Here is a 20,291-nt window from a genome sequence, read left to right as displayed (position 1 = left end):
TTTTAATTACCCTGAAAAATGAGTTCTTACGTGTTTCCATTGAGAAGTCCTTCATTAGAGTAGGTCCAGGATTGCTTTTAGGGCTAGAAGAAATATTGTTGAAACACAGTGAAATCTTAATTCTCTAACTTTTAAATTGTCTAAAATCTAAGTAATCATATAAAAAATAAACACAAAAAGTATGTGATATTTTAGTTGACTTTGATATCTTTGATAACTTAAATGCTTGGTATCACATTCATCGTATCTTTATATAGCACAGTATTAGGTGCCAAATATCTATACTAGCTCTCGATTATATTGGTGTTGTTAGTCCTTCTGTAGCTGATAAGCAAGTTTCTATTTAGAAACCTTGCTGCCGCCAAGCAGCCCCTGTTGTACTGGGAAGCCCACAATTACGTTTTGAATTCCATAAGGAAAGCTATGTCTTGTACACAAAGAAATAACTTTCCAAAAGATGTGACCCAGGATGAGGGAGATGGGCCTCATACCTTCATTTAGGAACCCAAAATTAGTTAGAAATCCCAAACTTATTGGAAGCATTGAAGTAAAGCCATTTGGAAATAGGTCTTCAGTTCCCATGGTTAATGGATGATACCCATGGTGGCTCACCAAACTCTTAAGACTCACCACTGGAGATGGAACATCAGCATTACTGAGCTAATTGTCAGGAACATCCAGTTCATTGGCACAGTGCAGGCATTCAATAATGCTGTTCTTCCATTCCCCCAGGCGAGCTCGGCTCTGGACTGTAAAGACAGCCTGCTGGGAGGTGTTCTGAGGGTGCTGGTGAATTCTCTGAACTGTGATCAGAGTACCACCTACCTGACTCACTGCTTTGCAACACTCCGTGCTCTCATCGCCAAGGTAAACATGGGATGCTTGTTTTCTTCCTCTTAGTTAAGAGTAAGATTCTCATCTAGCTCCACACTTCTCTCTTCAGGTGGACCCAAACTCACAGAGCATATTAAGTGGCATCACAGTAAAGGTCTTAAGTCTTCCTAGGAAGAAAGCAAATGCCCTGATTCTGTGGGAAGCCACCATGGAGAGGAAAAACAGTGGCTCCCATACTTGAAATGTGGACCTAACTCTAGAAGTTTCAAATGGCCATTCACTGAAGGTCTATGACATGAGAGCAGAGATCAACTGAGTGACTTAGCAATTTCACTCTGTCTCTCTGTAAGCTGTGCTGAGTGAGGTTAAATCCTCTGTGTGACTCCCATTAGTCTTACAAAATGTCATGCCATAAAATGCCACGAAGGTCAGAAATGAATTTCTCACAGCCTGAGGAATGAGGATTATCCTGGGGTAACATGCAGATTGTTTTTCCATTTATTTGTTTATTTATTTTGAGACTGAGTCTCGCTCTATCGCCCAGGCTGGAGTGCAGTGGTACCATCTCAGCTCACTGCAGCCTCTACCCCCGGGTTCAAGCGATTCTCGTGCCTCAGCCTCCTGAGTATTGGAATTACAGGCGTGTGCCATCACAGCCAGCTAATTTTTGTATTTTTAGTAGAGACAGGGTTTCACCATGTTGGCCAGGCTGCTCTCGAACTCCTGACCTCAAGTGATCCACCTCCCTTGGCCTCCCAAAGCGCTGGGATTACAGGCGTGAGCCCCCGTGCCCGGCCTATTTTTCACTTTATTGAAGATCTCAATTGGTGCCTTCTGCATGAGATCTTTTAAATTTAAAAAGTAAAATTCTTCTGCTCATCCTTATCAGGACCATTTTCTCTGTCTTCATCACCAATACATTCCCAGGAACCCAGGAAACTCAGGTTTAATTCCATCATAGTTGTGATTTCACCAGTGAATGCAACCGGGCTCACAGTACAGTTAATAACACAGCTCTGCCCTTAGCTGGACAGTTCATAATTAAATCTCAAGTCTATTCCATTGCTTAAATTCATATTCTGATTCACATAGCTCATTATCTTTATGGAGTAATGCATTAACTCCTCTCGGCTTTTTGCTTGTCCAAATGGACATTTGCATATTTCAACGGTCCAGAAAGTGTATCAAAGTGCCAAGTGATGCCTAATGGCCTCTTATGTCTCTCCTAGTTTGGAGACCTACTCTTCGAAGAGGAGGTGGAACAGTGTTTCGACCTGTGTCACCAAGTCCTGCACCACTGCAGCAGCAGCATGGATGTCACCCGGAGCCAAGCCTGTGCCACCCTTTACGTCCTCATGAGGTTCAGTTTTGGAGCCACCAGTGTAAGAGTTCAAACCAGCTGAGTGACCTGGAATCAGTAGAGAAAACTGATGCAAAGTATCAGCTGAGAAAAAAACATGAGGAAATTTTGCCGTATTTCAGTTTACTTCTGTCCTGTGAGAAAGAAAGAATTGAGTATGTAGATAGATAGCAGCTTCTGTTTTAATTTGCATGTAAAAGTGAATTCATCAGCTAAATGCAGTGGTCTCTATTAGCATGTTTCTAAAATAGAATGCCAGGGGCTAGAAGTGATGGCTTTTGCCTATAATCCCAGCACTTTGGGAGGCCGAGGCGGGTGGATCACTTGAAGTCAGGAGTTCAAGACTAGCCTGTCCAACATGGTGAAATCCCGTCTCTACTAAAAATACAAAAATAGCCGGATGTGTTGGTGCATGCCTGTAATCCCAGCTACTTGGGAGGCTGAGGCAGGAGAATCGCTTGAACCTGGGAGGCAGATATTGCAGTGAGCCGAGATTACCCCATTGCGCTCCAGCCTGGGCAACAGAGTAAGACTCCATCTCAAAATAATAATAGTAAAATAAAATAACCAGGTGCAGTGGCTCATGTCTGTAATCCCAGCACTTTGGGAGGCCAAGGCAGGCAGATCATATGAGGCCAGAAGCTCAAGACCAGCCTGGCCACCATGGCGAAACCCCCGTCTCTACAATATAAAAAATAAGCAGGATGTGGTGGCACGCACTCATAATCTTAACTACTTGGGAGGCTGAAGCATGAGAATCGCTTGAACCCAGGAGGCAGAGGTTGCAGTGAGCCAAGATTGTGCCACTGTATTCCAGCCTGAGACCTTGTCTCAAAAAAAAATAAATAAATAAAATAAATAAAGAAATGGAAGAATATTTTAGATTAAAAGTTATCATCTGTGGGGGAAAAAATACAATAGACAGGTTAGAATTCAGAGGAGTGTTTCCTGTTTCTAAATTCTGACTAGCTAGTGCCAGCATGACCTATGGGAGAGACTTTTAAATGATCAGTGTCATTCAACCCTAGTTTCATTTTAATATTTTATTTATATATTTATTTATTTATTGAGACAGTGTCTTACTCTGTCACCCAGGCTGCAGTGTAGTGGCACAATCATAGCTCACTGCAGCCTTCAACTCCTGGGCTCGAGTGATCCTCCAGCTTCAGCCTCCCATGTAGTAACTGGGATTATAGGCACAAGCCACCTTACCCAGCTAATTTTTTTTTTTTTTTTTTTTTTTTTTTTGCATTTTTGTTGAGGCAGTGTCTTGCTGCGTGCCCAGGCTGGTCTAGAACACTTGAGCTCAAGTGATCTTCCCTCCTCAGCCCCCCAAAGTACTGAGATTATAGGCGTGAGCCACCCTGCCTAGCCAAGACTTGAGTTTTATTCAAAGCTACGAAGACTTTGGAGTTCAGCTTTATTATAGAACAGTCAAGTTTGCTTTAGCTTGTCTAGATTTTGATAGATTCTTTGGAATTTCCATTTGTGGCCATGTTAATAAGTATGCTCAAGTGATGTGGAAGGATAAATTGGCCCATGGAAGAAAGTCAGCCTCCTCCAAATATATTAGGGATGATTATTGAAATGCCTTCAGGATATTCCTCAGGGGACCTTGAGATAGCCATGTTTTTCCATGGGCCTGTAAAGAAAGAAGAAACAAAACCTTGTTGCTTACACAGAATTCATAATCTCAGAAATGCTGGCCGCCAAAGTCCCCTTATTTATTTATTTAGAGACAGGGTCTCGCTTTGTTACTGTGGCTGGAATGCAGTGGTGAAATCTTGGCCCACTGCAACCTCTGCCTACCAGGTTTAAGCAATTCTCCTCCCTCAGCCTCCCGAGTTGCTGGAATTACAGTTGTCCACCACCACACCCAGCTAATTTTTGTATTTTTAGTAGAGATGGGGTTTTGCTGTGTTGCCCAGGCTGGTCTTGAACTCCTGACCTCAAGTGATCCACCCTCCTTGGCCTCCCAAAGTGCTAGGAGGCCGAGCCAGAAGTCCCTTTCTTTAAATAAACTTTAAATAAAGTCCCAAGAAGAGACTCTTGGCACAAAAGGATATACTGTATTCTTGGACCCAACTGTATAAAAATCTTCCAGCTTGCAGCACAAAGGCAGCCCAGTCCTCAATGAAAGTTTAAAGGGAGCCTGACAGATTTATGTGAGAGCAATGTCCGTTTAAACCATTTAAACAACAATATGAATCCTGTGCAAAGTGTAGCTCCCATTTCATTGAGAGAAGAGGAAATGATTAAGAGAGGGGTAGAGGAAACACTGAGGAGTGTGTCTGGCCATGCTGCTTTCAGTTATCTACTGCTAAGTGCATCTTATGTATTTCATCTTTTTTTTTTTTCACTGATGCAGAACTTTGCAAGAGTAAAGATGCAAGTAACAATGTCGCTGGCATCTTTGGTGGGCAGAGCACCAGACTTTAATGAAGAGCACCTGAGAAGATCCCTGAGGACAATTTTGGCCTATTCAGAAGAGGACACGGCCATGCAGATGACTCCTTTTCCCACCCAGGTATGCCGAAGCACATACCTTGTCTCATGCATGAGTCTTGGGTCTGCCAACTATTATGTATGTATGTATGTATGTATGTATGTACATATGCAATTAGTATATAAATATACTTATATAACATTTGCAAGTATTTATTGTCCAATATGCATGTGCTCTCAGCACTATGAGAGGTTTTAAAAAGAAATACATCCACCACTGTCCCCAGTCTCAATATGCTAACAGTCTGTTTGGAATGCTCAGTATCAACACAATTAGGAGGCAGTACAAGACAAATGATGCATAAGTGCCAACTGTGTGGTCAGGAACTAAATGCTATGTAAGGTTAGAGGAAAAGAGATCGTGATCAATAAACAATCTGGTGGCCAGGAAAGCCTGCGAGGAGGGATAAGATTAAAGGCTGGGGTAGGATTCAGTTAGGCAGGGAAAAAGTGAGGGGGAAATTGTGAGTAGTTGAAAGAATGCATTATTTGTGTCTGAAGGGATGGTAAAGGGACCAACTTGTCTGGTGAGGGGTAAGGAAGGGCTGAGTTTGAGAGAGCTTGTAAACAAGGTTGTCCTAAGGAAACTTGTAAGGACAGTAATCTCTTCCGTGTCCATTACAATGACCATGGAACTCTAGCCTGTCCCATTTATCTTTTAACTCCAGCTCCTAGCCTGCTCTATGGTAGGGTCTTAATTAAGTGAGAATAAATGAATGAATGTTTTCTTTTGTTCCCTTAGTCTGAGAACCCTGTTTCCAGAGTCTATTTTGCCCTCTCAGGCAATGTTGCATCCTCATTCTCAGAACCTTTTTCCTCTCCTCTACATCACATCCTTCCTCTCTCATTTCATCTTGACCATACTCCTTTAATTTCATCATTTGTGTAGAGGTATTCACCAACAAGACCAATCAAAATATGGGCAGTTTAATAAAGGCCTTCAGTGCCTTCACCCAGTAAAATGACTTTAGTGGTAGAAATTTTAGGAGCCCTGACAAGCTGGCAGAGAGGAAGGGGGGTAAGACAATATTCTGTGGCTGTGTCATCTGCCAGAGTCTATAGATCAAGTCATAGTCTCTCATTGTTTTTGTACTGCAGGCTCCCCGGACCTCCACTGTTGGCTTTTGTAATTAAGAATAATAGTTAAGGCCGGGCGCGGTGGCTCAAGCCTGTAATCCCAGCACTTTGGGAGGCCGAGGCGGGCGGATCATGAGGTCAGGAGATCGAGACCATCCTGGCTAACCCAGTGAAACCTCGTCTCTACTGAAAAATACAAAAAACTAGCCGGGCGAGGTGTCGGGCGCCTGTAGTCCCAGCTACTCAGGAGGCTGAGGCAGGAGCATGGCGCAAACCCGGGAGGCGGAGCTTGCAGTGAGCCGAGATCCGGCCACTGCACTCCAGCCTGGGCGACAGAGCGAGACTCTGTCTCAAAAAAAAAAAAAAAAAAAAAAAAGAATAATGGTTACAAGAGATTCTAAAATCTCTGAAGCCCTGGGAAGATCCAGGAGGCTTCTGAGACATGGAACTCAAGCTGAGGTCCCAGGCTGTTTCCTACTTAGTATAAAAAGCCCTGATATTCCAGAGTAGAGTTTATAACTTTTCAGGTTACAAATAACTGAAACTGGTTCGAACTAATTTAAACAAAAATGTTGGAGATAGGGATAGTATGAGGATTCAGGCAGATTTATGGATCTCAAGGGCCAACACACATCCAGGTCTCATCAGCACCTTGGCTGGCGAAGATGAAAACTACAGAGTCAGGTCTGGATGACTCCGCCACCCCTAGTCTCTGCTGCCCTCCGATCCAACCCTTCCCATGGCTTCCCCTTGTATTTCAGTGTAATCCTAGCTCTTCACATGGGACTACAAAGCTAAGATTATTTTGAGACTTACACTTTTTGCAGGTGGAGGAACTTCTCTGTAATCTGAATAGCATCTTATATGACACGGTGAAAATGAGGGAGTTTCAGGAAGATCCTGAGATGCTTATGGATCTCATGTACAGGTAAGCTTTCCTGACACACTCAAGGGGCATCACTTGGGGGTCGAGGATTTGTCACTGTGGAGTTCTTACTAATGTAATGATCACAGCTAACGTGGATATAGTGGTTTGGATGATAGCCAAATAATATATAGAAATTAAACATTCAGAGTAGGTTAGTTCGTATGTAAGTTTTCCGAAGGATCTCCCTAAAGTGAGGCATTATTTAATAACACTATCTTCTGCTTGCCACAGAATCAGAGAAAAGAATAATGAACTGTTGTTGGAATTATTTTCTATATGGTTTTGTTCCAATTATATTTAGACATACATATGTAGTTTTACTTTAGAAATCATTTTTTTTGTGCGCAGTTTAAAACTTGGTCTTCCAATCCTTGTTCAGGAGAAATTACTTACAGAGGTAAAATTGTTCAGAGGCAACATCATACAAAGTGCAGTACTTTTTTGTCTTCTGTTTTATTTTGAGAGAAAGAAAAGAAAAGGCAGAAAATTACCTGAGAGCCATTAAAATAGACATCATGTTATCAGATATTTTTTCCCTGTAAGGCTTTTACTAAGTACTATTGGAGGTCAGCACAGCTTAAACATGGAATAAAAATAGTTGGACTAATAAATGTTTTCTTCTCTCTCGTTTTCTGGAAATGTAGGGCAAAATCTCAGGTGGAGGGGTGCAGGGAACTCTTGGGGAGAAAAAAAGAAAAGGTCACACAAAGTGGAAGAACAGTGTCATTAACCCACTGTCCTCAAAACTACTTCTCAATCTGTCTGCAGAATTGCCAAGAGTTACCAGGCATCTCCTGATCTGCGGCTGACCTGGCTCCAGAACATGGCAGAGAAACACACCAAGAAGAAATGCTACACGGAGGCCGCCATGTGCCTGGTGCACGCTGCTGCGTTAGTGGCTGAGTATTTGAGCATGCTGGAGGACCACAGCTACCTGCCCGTGGGCAGTGTCAGCTTCCAGGTAGGGGGTATGCAGCTTTTTCCTTAGAGCAGTGGTTCTCAACTGGGGCGATTTTGTCCCCCAGCCCCGGGGACATTTGGCAATGTCTAGATACATTTTTGGTTATCACAACTGGGGTGGGTGGGTAGGTGCTACTGGCATCTGACTGGTAGAAGCCAGAATGCTGCTAAACCTTCTGCAATAGGAGAGCTCCCCCGACAAACAATTATCTGGTCCCAAATGTCTGTAGTGCTAAGGTTGAAAAATCCCAAGTTCATACATTATATTTACCTCTTCTAATTGCTTTCCCATCGTCATTGGGTTTTGTTTTTTTTTAATTATTGTTTACAATAATGGCACCTAGCCATTATTAATAGCACTTTAGGGAGACATTTGCAAACACTTTCACATGCATGGCTTCATTTGAACCTCCCCGTAAAGCTGTGAAGCAGCTTTATAAGCAGAAGTGTTATTACTCCCACTTCACAGATGAGAGAACTGAGAGAGCAACTTTTCTAAGGTCATTTAAACTCTTTTTCAAAGATTGTAGTTGACACAGTATACTGACATCTGTGAAAGTTTGGAAAACATTGGATAAATGATTTTCCTCCTGGCCCATTCATCTGATTCCACTTTCCAACTTTGGAGGGGCCCACTCTCTCAAGAAAGAATCAAATTGACCTGAGAAGGGAAACAAAAGGCTGAATCAGTACCCTTAGGATAAGCTGAAAATTACCCACAGTTGGCAAAGGGAAATTGTCTGCCAGACCTAAATGCTGGCTCAGATGGGGAAGCTCAGTAGTCACTTAAAGTGTTCTTACTGAATAGTTTAATATAGCCTTTAGAGAGAGAGAAAATAAAAAAGCACCATGTTGGGTACTTTTTTTGTAAGAGACAAATTTGTAGAGATGGCCATCCCTGAAACCATGAACAATATAGCTATAGTAATAGAGTGTTTTTCAAGCCAGACTCACGAAGTCATTTACAAGGGTTTGTATTATTATTGTTTGAATTTACATGGCTGATTTTATGAAAGGCTTTGTTCTTGTTATTGTTCTTCAACACAATTTGGTAATGTTGTATGAACCAGAAAGAAAGGACAATTCAAAGTAGCTTTCCCAGGCCTAGAGAATAAGTCACCGAAACTACGCTGGTGGAACCAGGAGCTTCTGGTTTCCCAGAACGCAGCAAAGCTGGGTATTGCCTCCTGTGAATAACTCCTCCTTTCTTATGGTCCTCAAGAACAAAAATAGTTATTCTGTCATTTCATGCTCAGCAAATGAATTTTCTTCCTAATTCAGAAATGTTTGTTATAAAAGCTGATAATTAAATCTCATCCAAAAGCATAAAAATAACAACTGATTTCAAATCACGTAAAAGTGCACAAGAAAGTTATACAAGTTATTTTAGATGTATCTGCTTCTTTTCTCAACTTTATTTTGACCTTTTGATACTATCAACAGTAAATATTATAGTACTCCTCTTTCAATTCCCAGGAAATTGTAAGATTTAGCCCTTCATATTGTTTCATTTACTACACTATTTTGTAATTCTTTTATTCCTTTTTCCTGTGACTATATTTGATTTAATATTTATCACTTAAATATCAATTGCATTTCATTATTGACTTTTATATTTAGTAAGCCTTACTGTCCTAATTTTACCTAGAATTCAATTGATTTGCTAATAATGACATGCCAAAGTGAGACAGAATCATTATTACACAATCAACAGAAATATCCCACATTATCCCAACATGGGGGCATACAGCCCTATCTGTTCACATATCTTTATCCATTGATTCCTTCTTTTAGAGAATATTGAATACTTATTCTGTCCTCATGAACATTACATTCTAACCAGAGAGATACCATATAACTAATTATTCCAATCTTTATTCAGTTATAATTATGAGAAATACTGTTATAAAGAGGCACAAGATATTGTGAGCATTTATGGTCCAGGCCCTGTGAGTCAGGGAAGGGTGAGGAAGTTGAAAAGGAAGGCAGAAGAAACTGAAGTGTGAGGGCTTCATGATGTACAGGAGGCAATGAGTTAGGTGTTCTCAGCTACAGAAGAGAAGCCAAATTATATTAATGTGTATGAGTGAATTTGTATTTCTCTCAAATGAGACATACCAAATCAATTTGGAAATGTAGCTGGCAAGTGAAAGAACACCCAACCCAGACTGACAGAAGGTAAAAATGGAATTTATCAGCCTGTATGAGGAATGTGAGCCTGGAGTAGCACCTGCCATACTGGACCCAGGGGCCCAAACAATGTCAGCAGATCTCAGTGTCATCACCATTTCCCATCTCTGCCATCTGTTGTGTCAGCTTCATTCTTCACAGGCTTCCCACACCACAGTTTAGGTTTACATCTCTAGGTTCAAGCCTAGGAGAGAAGAGAGATGCCTCCTTTCTAGCAGTTGCAGAGAAAGCCTCAGTGCATCTTATTGATCCTGTTCAGGTCCTGTGCTCATCCCTGAACCAGTCATAGTGGCCAGAGAAATAGAGTGCTCTGATTGACTGACCCAGGGTCACAGGTCCACACCTGGAGTTATGGGTGATTTCTTCCCCCAAATCAGGATGCTTTACTTTATAAAGGAGGAAAGAATTCTAGACAGCATTAACAACAGATGTCCAGTGTTGATTTTGCAAATGCTCTTTGCTTTGATTTTCAACCTTGTTCTGCTCCAAATGAAATTGAGCTTTTGGAAAAGATTTATAAACTAGAGATAAATAAATATGTGCAAGGAAAATAACTTTGAGGTCACTGAATTCCAGGAAACTGAGATCACTGAAATTCTGTGTCCCAGAGTGCGATATTTATTTCACAACTGTAGATATGGACACATTCTTAGATACTGCTGTTACTCGTACCTCCCTGATTCTGAAGCCAACAAAGTCTGCAGAATCCTTTTCCTCTGACTACAGCTGATGAGGCTACATAGCTTCAAAACGGTTCCTCTAACGTGGAAAATTACATACAATTCTAATAGTATCCTGGGTTATTAAATGCTTTCAACTGAATTTCTTGGACCTTCTGTTGTCACAGAAACATCGTAATACATAGGTCAGGTTTGTAAGAAAGACTGGCCACAAGGACTGGCCACTTGAGAGCCTCCTCCTATATTCCTAAAACTACGTTACAGTATTGCATGTGAAGGGATAGGGCTATCTGTGACAACTATGGACTGATTGATTGCTAAGGTTGATTCACTTGATCTTGTTACCAGGCCAGAAGGCTGACAGCTTTTAGTTCACAAGCCAACTCTGCTCAGTTAGTAGCAGCTGACTGAAGCACTATGCTGAAGAATTTTAAGACTATATCCAAGCTCTAGGGAAAAGTGCTACAGTTGATTAGTTATGCCTGCCATGATTACAGCAATAGGAAGGAGTGGCATGTGTGCCACCTGTTTGTAATTCCTAAACTGGGAAGGCTTCCCTTTTCTTCTCTTTTCTATATACATTTCTTCCATAGCTGTGAGCTAAGAATGATTCTTGACCTGTCATGTATTCACTGCCAGGGCCAGTGCTAGGGTGAGGAGGCACTCACCCTCAGGGTCAAGCAGGTACCAGATCAGTACTTCAGTGGCCCTAAAAGCGGGTACCTCTCTAAATTTTATGTCTTGGATTTCTTACTTTTTTCACCCTGACCATGGTCTCTGCATGCTCTGCTAGAGGCTCTAAATGCAATGTTTTTGTAAAGGAAAAAATGCATAGAAACTAAATGTTCAGGAAGAAACACACACACACACACACACACACACAGTAACTGCTGCAATGCCATGAAAACTTCCCTAATGAAGACAGCCTCACTTGCTGTTGTCCTATGTCATGGCTATTTATCTGAAAGTCAACTCCAGAGTAGAAACATACTTCAGAAAAACACCACTGGAAGTCAGAGGTCCGCTCGGTGAAACAGGGAGTCTAGTTAGTGTTAATTGGCCTTTGCCTTTTGAAAACCAAGACACCAGCCCTGTGTCCCTTAGGGTTGTCTCACTAAAGTAACTCAGCTGTTGTGACATTGAGGTAATTGTCCTTTATACGAAATCTCCTAATGGTTAAAAGGAAAAACGTGAAGTTTGAAGACCAGTTGCTCAGTGTGCCCCTTCTGAATGAATGGCAGACTGATACTCTTGGGGTAGAATTGCAGACCTAGTTTAGTCACAGCCTTGGTAAGGATCTGCACACCAGCTTCCTCCTTTCCCCATTCTGGGTTCCTGTGGTCTCTCACTAGTCTGGTCGCCCTGTTCTCCAGGCTTATACTGTGGTCTCTTTCAGAATATTTCTTCCAACGTGCTGGAGGAGTCTGTGGTCTCTGACGACACCCTGTCACCTGACGAGGATGGGGTGTGCGCAGGCCAGTACTTCACCGAGAGTGGCCTGGTGGGCCTCCTGGAGCAGGCTGCAGAGCTCTTCAGCACGGTCAGTACCCAGAGGGCATCCCGGGACCTGGCCTCCCACACTCCAGCTGGACTTGGGGTGCTGGGAACACCTGGTCTTAATGGCCCAGTCAGCCCCACTTCCTGAGGACACATGCCAGGGTGTGCAGGGCAGGGGATGGGCCTGGGGAGGACTTTGATGTATGCAAATTGCATGAGCTCCCCAAGGGAGCTGAGACAGCCTTTCATCACAGTGCTAGTCTGGCCTTCACTGCATGCTCATTGGCTGGGCAGCAGTTTCACAGTATTATTTCCATTTAATAGGGGTGGAACTAAGCCACAGAGAGGTGAAATGGCTTGCCCAGGGTTACACAATAAATGATGAGGCATGTTTTCACTCCCTCATTTTTCCTCTCAGAGAAAAAAAAAATAGGGAGGAACCACTGAGAGGAGAGAGAAGAAATCCAGGCAGTGTTTTCCCTCATAGCCACTGTGCAGTCTGAAGGATCATCACAGACCAGAACCAGCTTCCAGAAATGTGGGCACAGAAACCACTGAGACTCGTCTGGTTAACTTAATCTGGATCTAAATACTCCTAGTATATATACTAAAAAAATAAAGAGAGAGGTGAAGTCATTGAGATTCAGGGCAAAGAGGAAACACTGTTATCTCTTTTCTTTTCTTTTTTCTTTTTGTGTTTTTGATACAGAGTCTCGCTCTGTCACCCAGGCTGTAGTGCAGTGGTGCAATCACAGCTGACTGCAGCCTTTGCCTCCAGGGTTCAAGCAACTCTCCTGCTTCAGCCTCCTGAGTAGCTGGGATTACAGGCGTGCACCACCACACCCAGCTAATTTTTTGTATTTTTAGTGGAGACAGGATTTCACCCTGATGGCCAGGCTGGTCTCAAACTCCTGGCCTCAAGTGATCTGCCCACCTTGGCCTCCCAAAGTGCTGGAACTACAGGTGTGAGCCACCACGCCCCACCAGTTTTCATTTTAATAATCTCCCTCCTCCCTTAAATTTTAAGCCAAGAAAATATTCAATACTTTACTATATTTAGCTGACTCAATTTTGTTTTCATCTATACTATACTCATCCTTATTTTCCAGTTTTTATTTCCAAGTTTCCTCTCTACGATTTTATGTATTTTAATTATTGTTTTAACTATCTTCTCTCTATTCCTGCTTTCCTTTTCAGGATTCAGAAAATGTCTAATATACTCTCATTTTTCCTCAAACTCAAGAAAATGAATTAGAATCCTACTAACTCTCTGGAGGTATACATTTAGCATCTGGCTAGAGGAGGACCTCTGATGCAATTTAAATATACTAAAACTGCCTTTCTGAATTGCTGTTAGTCCTTGCTACCAAACTTCTCTCCTATTTTTGGTTTTTGTTTTGTTTTGTTTTTGTTTTCATTTTTGAGGCAGAGTCTTGCCTTGTCACCCAGGCTGGAGTGCAGTGGTGCAGTCTTGGCTTACTACAGCTCTGACCTCCTGGGCTCAAGCCATCCTCCCACCTCAGCCTCCCAAGTAACTGGGACTACAGGAGCATACTACCACACCTGGCTGATTTTTAAATTTTTTGTAGACATGGGGTCTCCCTGTGTTGTCTAGGATGATCTAAACTTCTGGGTTCAAGTGATCCTCCTGCCTCAGCCTCCCAAAGTGCTGGGATCACAGGCATGAGCCACTGTACTCAGCCAGTACTTTTTTTTTTTTCCCCCAAAAGCTCTTCTCCCTACTTATCACCATACAGGACTACTTATCGAGGTGTCTAGTTCAGTTTGAAGGCTACCACTGTCCCAAAAATGCTTAGATACCCCCCTCTTGCCCTGTAAAATACTGTGATACAACAATAAATTTACTCTCCAGCACACTGTTTGGGCAATGACCTCTGGTTGCTCTTCTTACATTTCCAGTGGATTAAATTCTCTCTGATGCTCTTCTCCTCTTTCCAAGGGAGGTTTATATGAGACGGTTAACGAGGTCTACAAGCTGGTCATCCCCATCCTAGAAGCGCATCGAGAATTCCGGAAGCTGACACTCACTCACAGCAAGCTGCAGAGGGCCTTCGACAGCATTGTGAACAAGGTAGCGGGGGGAGGCTGGCTGGCAGGTCCTGTTACCTGGTGGCAGATGGCCCTATCCTACAGATGCTTAGCCATCCTTCCTCTCCAGGAAGTGATTTACCTTTAGCACATTGCTTTTGCTCTCACCTGTCAAACAGAAAAGGGCTGGAATTCCTCTAACAGAGGACCAAAATTCCAAATGTGAAAACATACAGCTTAAATTACTTTATAACCAGGAAATGTGAGAAATTTTTAAGTTTACTTAAAAGAAGGCCCAGAAATCTTTCATGGGATTTCTTTTGTTGTTATTTCTGAAGTTTATTTCATAAGCATTAATTTTTTTAAGGAGTAATTTCTGTTTATATCAGCCACAGGAGTAAAATGCTTTGTTAACACAATGAAAGACCCCTGCGCTTTGCAACTCAGTGGCTCCTCAGGATGACATAACCAAGGAGAGCTTTTTATATTTTGTTCCTCAGGATCATAAGAGAATGTTTGGAACCTACTTCCGAGTTGGTTTCTTTGGATCCAAATTTGGGGATTTGGATGAACAAGAATTTGTTTACAAAGAGCCTGCAATTACCAAGCTTCCTGAGATCTCACATAGACTAGAGGTAAGAAAAGTGATTCTGTGTGCTTGACCTGGTGCACTTTACAAAAACAAGTTACAGTGGGTCATTACCAAAAATAAACAAAGAGTTATGGATTCGTCATTGATCTCTACATAAAGTTTTCCCCTTTGCATTTATAAAAGACAAAGTAGAAAGGTATTAGGTGAGATCATGAGGTGATGTAAGATTTTGATAGTTTTTCCCTAAGACTCTGTGTATGCTTTTCACAGTTTGTTATTTTATATGGTGAATATTTATTTTCAAATCTGTGCAAAATTCAATCGAGGTCATGTGCTTTCTTATCACCCTTTCCAAATGTTAGTAGTTTATACTAGTAGATAGAGAGTAATAGAGTTTTTCAACATGAAGTTTATCATCTTGACTTTGAAGTAATCTAGCCAAATGACTGAATCACCCCTAGATAATGGTGAAGGTATCACTGGATGGCACCTGGGGTCATTATGATACAGAGCTACTCGGCAGTAGCCATACCATGGGCAGTGGCCGGCCCAGCTCTAACCTGCCAATGACATTTGGTCCATAATATAACAGGAAAGTGTAGCATGTCGTTAGAAGCAAAGCTGAAAGCATGGAGAAAAAGAGAAACAGCCTAGAGAAAGGTCAGGACAAAGGAAACACAGGTTGTAAGGGACAAACACTAAGAACTCAGTCAAAGGTGCCTCCCCGAAAAAACCTTCTCAAGCACATTTGGGGATTTGGATGAACAGGAATTTGTTTACAAAGAGCCTGCAATTACCAAGCAGGACTGGGGTCCTTTGAACTGCTCACAATTAACCAAAGATTCACTCCTTAGGGTTTCATTGCTTTGAATTTGTGCCCTCCTGTGAGTGTAAAATTTAAAACATTTGTGTTGCCTAATGACTTCTTACACTCTCCATCCATGCCAAAAAAGACGAGAAGGTTTATCCTTACTTGACTCAAAGAAGCCATTGCCCAGAGTGGCGGGGTGAGTTCCCCCAAAACTGTTCAGCACATGAGAAAAAGAGCGAGCAATTGACCCCAGACCACTTGGTTCCCTATATTGTTTCCCCTACTTAGAATTAGAGGTATATATTTTATCCTCTTGTGCACTGTGATTTGCCACAATATGGGAAGCCTGGTGACCTCTAAGTTCCCAGGGTACAGAAGGTGAGAAGTAAAGAGTGTGATACCCCAGGAGATACCTCAGCAAATATAGTGATATTAGCTGAATTAGAGGCCAAGCATACATCTTATAGGGAAGCATATACTAGTTGACAGTGCTATTTTTATTTTTGTCTTAGGAAATGCTGAACTTTGCTCATTAGCTCAGAGGGACTCTCAATAATCAGTGAGCATCATTCTACCGTGCACTTGTTCCAAACTTACTTCACTTCCAAGAAGACAAAGAGTTGCATGATGTTAAAATAACCTTTATAAACTATTGGTTCTTCTTACCTAGGCATTTTATGGTCAATGTTTTGGTGCAGAATTTGTGGAAGTGATTAAAGACTCCACTCCTGTGGACAAAACCAAGTTGGATCCTAACAAGGTATTAAAAAATTTACAAAAAATAACCATCACGCTCTAAATCCCTTCATTCTCTACCCAAGAATACATAATGATCTCATCTATCTGGACTCTCCAAGTCACTTAAATGCAGCAAACCTTTTTGTCTAGAGTTCAACTACTAATTGGTCAGATCCTAAAGAAAACATAGTCAAAGGCAAGAATCATAATAGGAGCTACCATTTATTAAGCACCAACTGTGTATCTGGAACTGCATTAGGCCCTCTACATGTATCATTTTATTTCATCCTGCAACAACCCTTGGAAGCAGGTTTTGTTGTCCCTATTTTAGAGATGAGAAAACTGAGACATAGAAGAGTCAAGCACCTTTCAAGGTCATGCAAGGGGCAGAGCCAGTACTCAGACTTGGAGTCTGTTGCTTCTAAGCCCCTACTCTTCAGCACGGCTGTTTACTGCCTTTTTATAAAGCCTTTAAACTCTCCATTTCAAACATGTGAAAAAGATGCGAATTTCCCGGTGACAACGTTTATTGGCTTCCTTCTTGAGGCTGCAAGTATTCCTTCCAGCCAACTACAGGATCACTGTGCTGTGGGGGGAATGGTAAAAAGGGCTTGGGTTTGGGTTTCCTCACTTTCACAAGAGGGCATGTTCCATTTCACACCAAAGTGGGCGTACAGTTCTGATGCTAACACCTGGAGGTAGCATCAGCTCCCACAGGTTAAAGGCAGCCTCCTCAAGACGGCCCTGACTTCAGATGCTAGCTTCAAGCGGGACCCCCAGGCCACCCGCACTTCTGATCAGCCAGCTACAAATTTGGAAGTTTCTCTAACCTGTTAGCTTGAAAATAGGAGAAAACAAAACAAAATAATAATGATAATAATAATAATAATAATTTGGGAGTTTCTATGACACCTCTTAGATTAAATAATTCACTGCAATGACTCACAGAATTCCAAAAAATACTCTGGTTACTATCAGAGTTTTATGATAAAAGGTGAACATCTTTTTTGTCCCTCTATTTATGGCTTCCTGGCTCATCGGTGTGTTCTCCAACCAGGAAGCTCCACCAAGTCTCAGTGTCCAGAGATTTTGTTGGGGTTTCATTATGTAGGCAAATTAAACACCATCTCCAGCCCCTCTCCTGTCTCCAGAGGTCATCCAGTTCCTACCCTCTAATCACAGAACTGGGCTTTTTGGTGACCACTTGGCATCCTGAAGCAGTCCAGGGGCCCAGCATGAGTCACCTCATTAGCATCACAAAGACACCCATCACTGAGGAAATTCCAAGTGTTTCTGAAGCTCTGTGCTAGGAAATGGAGACAAAGACCAGACAAATTCTTTATGATGCTACCCGCTCAGTCCGACTCACAGGCAGACATATCCATGAATGAGCTTTCTAAGTTACTGGAAATAATGTAAGTATGAGGTATCATTAAGGGCCCTGGGAAGAGGACCATTCACCATCTAGCAAACCTGTAAAATGAAAGGTCCAAACTCCCAGTTCCATCTTCCAGGATATGAAGAAGATTATGGAAGAGGGGAAGAATTGGCCAAATTAAAGAGTTTGTTTTTCTACATTTTTCAGAACACGTTCTCACTTAAGACACATTCGCTGGCCTAGGCTTGAAAGCAGCGACTGTGGTAAGAGTTTAGTCTTCAGACATACATGTCTGGGAGATGGAGTTGGCCGTGTGCCCACAGTGGTCTGTACATAGCACAAGCTGTGTAAGACGTGACCTCCCTGAGCCAAGGTGCCCTTTTCCCCTCTTTTAAAATTCCCAGGGTAGGTTGTGAGCATTTGGAATGAGAGTCTGAGCCCAGAATTACAACCAGATTTCATTGTACTAAATAGTGATTTACAGTCTGAAGTCAGTGACCCCACCCATCCCCTTCAGTGGGTGAGTGTCCCAGCATCTGGACTTATGGTCACTTTTTTTTTCTAAGAGGTTGTCTTCTTTAATGAGTCCTTATTCGCTCTGTGTTTGAGGGTGGAGGTGATGTGACTGTGTGTTTAAATGAGGTCTAGGCAGTAAAATTCAGTTTTGGTGTTTAGTTTTATGAGTTTTGACAAACACACGTAACTACCTTCATAACCAAGATATAGAACAGACCTACCGCTCCAAAATACTTCTCGTGCCCATTGCTAGTCCATGTTGCAGTAGTTTGTCTCTTTTGAATAGCAGTTTGCAAACTCTCAAGCCAAGGCTTCCACTGTGGACCAGTTTGCTCTGCTAGGAAGGTGCGGCCGGTGGCCCTGACTCTCCCCACAGGCACATTCCCCTCTCCCTCCTTGCAGCCCCTTCTCTCCTTGGGGGTGGAGAGGAGGAACTTCTGCTGGCCACATTCTCCCCCTGCATCTGTAGCTTTTCTGCACCTGGCAGGGCGGTGTTGGCACGCCGTGTTCCAGCATGCCCCTTCATTGCGTCAGGGATGGCTGTTTGCAGAATAGCTCATCTTCTCCCTCCCTGCCTTGCCCCCCTCAGGCCTACATACAGATCACTTTTGTGGAGCCCTACTTCGATGAGTATGAGATGAAAGACAGGGTCACATACTTTGAGAAGAATTTCAACCTCCGGAGGTTCATGTACACCACCCCGTTCACCCTGGCGGGGCGGCCTCGGGGAGAGCTGCATGAGCAGCACAGAAGGAACACCGTCTTGACCACCATGCACGCCTTCCCCTACATCAAGACCAGGATCAGCGTCATCCAGAAGGAGGAGGTAATGCGCCCACGGGAGTGGCCCACTGGATGAGTGGGCCTGGGTGGCCTCCCAGGAGGACACACAAACCTCCTTCACAGTGATTGGGCTGAAAACAAGGAGGGATGCACTTGAAATATGATTATACGGTTGTCCTTTCACTCTCATGGTCCAAAAAATCCCATTTAGGCAGCTACATATTTTATAGCACTATTGTATATTAAATATTTAATATTTTTAAGTTATATCTTTAGTATAAGTATGTTTATATATTTAATTGTAATATTTAATATATATTTCAATTATAAACTTGTACAACATATCTATTTACATTTTAAATATTTTATATACAATTTTTCTGTATTTAAAAGCTTAGAGGTGATTCAAGCATAGTTGTGCTGTTAATAATTGGAGACAGGACCTGCACGTGGGCAGCCCCAGTGAGTAGGTGGTGTGCTGTGGGAAAGGGCCACGTGAGGCGGACAAGTTCACTGACTAGCTTCTAGTCCCACCTTCCTCCTGTGATTTTAAACAAGCTACGTATCTTCAGTTCCTTCACCTATACGTTAGCAGGAAAGACCTCTAAGTGCAATGCAAGACTGTACTCATTTTATTAGTAAGAGGACTAGTCAAGAAAGTCTCTCAAACCACAGAATTGTTCAAAATTCTATACACCATAAACAACTTATTATTCTTTAAAACACATACATATACATTTATTTGTCATCCTTTTTATGCAGGGCCACAGACTTCTCCCTGACTATGGGTTTGCTGATCACAGTTCAGCCTTTTCTTTTATAAACCACACGCATAGTGCTTTGTCCATGATTTTCAGTTTTGCTTTGTGTAAGCAGAGTGAGAGCTTAAAGATCCTTGTTAAACAATTTGAGAGCAGAGGCCTTCTGGATTGTTATGATTTTTTTCTCCCCTAGACTTTGACAGCGGTCTTGTGCACACCTAATATGACAGGAATTTTTATAGCAACTCACTTTCATAATGTCTTGTCCAAGCACTTGGCTTGGTTTCCATAGAAACAACTCTTTTTCTTTCCACACCCATAGTTCGCCAGTTTCTCCATTATCTAATTAGATTGGGTCATTAAAATAACAAGTATAACAGGCATAATCAAGTTGGTGCACAAACACAGATGAATTGTGGTGAATATACACCTTGTCAGGCAGAAGCAGAAATAGCTGAGCTAGCTGGAGGGTTGTCTACCAGGTAGTGTTCAGCCAGGTAACCACATCAGGGTGTGGGTTTCACAGAGGCCAAAGAAAGCCTGAAGCAGTGACTCAGTCAAGAGGAGGTGGGTTTAGAAGCCATCTGATGTATTTCCTATACTTCTTGCTTTGGACTTTTGAACACTGAGAC

The 20,291-nt window shown here is 42.3% G+C and overlaps 1 protein-coding gene across 10 annotated transcripts in view; it reads left to right on the top strand.

Annotated features, from left to right (window-relative positions):
- The window catches only part of DOCK8 (dedicator of cytokinesis 8), a 238,793-nt gene that overhangs the window by 201,159 nt on the left and 17,343 nt on the right, over positions 1–20,291 (top strand). For 9 of the 10 annotated variants that reach the window (XM_045373157.2, XM_005581858.4, XM_005581857.4 and 6 more), the window contains 10 exons: positions 733–867; positions 2,064–2,216; positions 4,563–4,721; positions 6,604–6,704; positions 7,473–7,665; positions 11,931–12,074; positions 13,992–14,123; positions 14,581–14,715; positions 16,154–16,243; positions 18,705–18,941. In XM_045373157.2, the coding sequence (XP_045229092.2) occupies positions 733–867; positions 2,064–2,216; positions 4,563–4,721; positions 6,604–6,704; positions 7,473–7,665; positions 11,931–12,074; positions 13,992–14,123; positions 14,581–14,715; positions 16,154–16,243; positions 18,705–18,941 (1,479 nt within the window). Of the gene's footprint in view, positions 1–732; positions 868–2,063; positions 2,350–4,562; positions 4,722–6,603; positions 6,705–7,472; positions 7,666–11,930; positions 12,075–13,991; positions 14,124–14,580; positions 14,716–16,153; positions 16,244–18,704; positions 18,942–20,291 lie in introns of those variants that run through there. The other variant, XR_012424766.1, reaches the window with a different exon arrangement.

Source organism: Macaca fascicularis, chromosome 15, assembly GCF_037993035.2.
Source record: "Macaca fascicularis isolate 582-1 chromosome 15, T2T-MFA8v1.1".
Lineage (NCBI taxonomy): Eukaryota > Metazoa > Chordata > Mammalia > Primates > Cercopithecidae > Macaca > Macaca fascicularis.
This window is presented reverse-complemented; position numbering and strand designations above follow the sequence as displayed.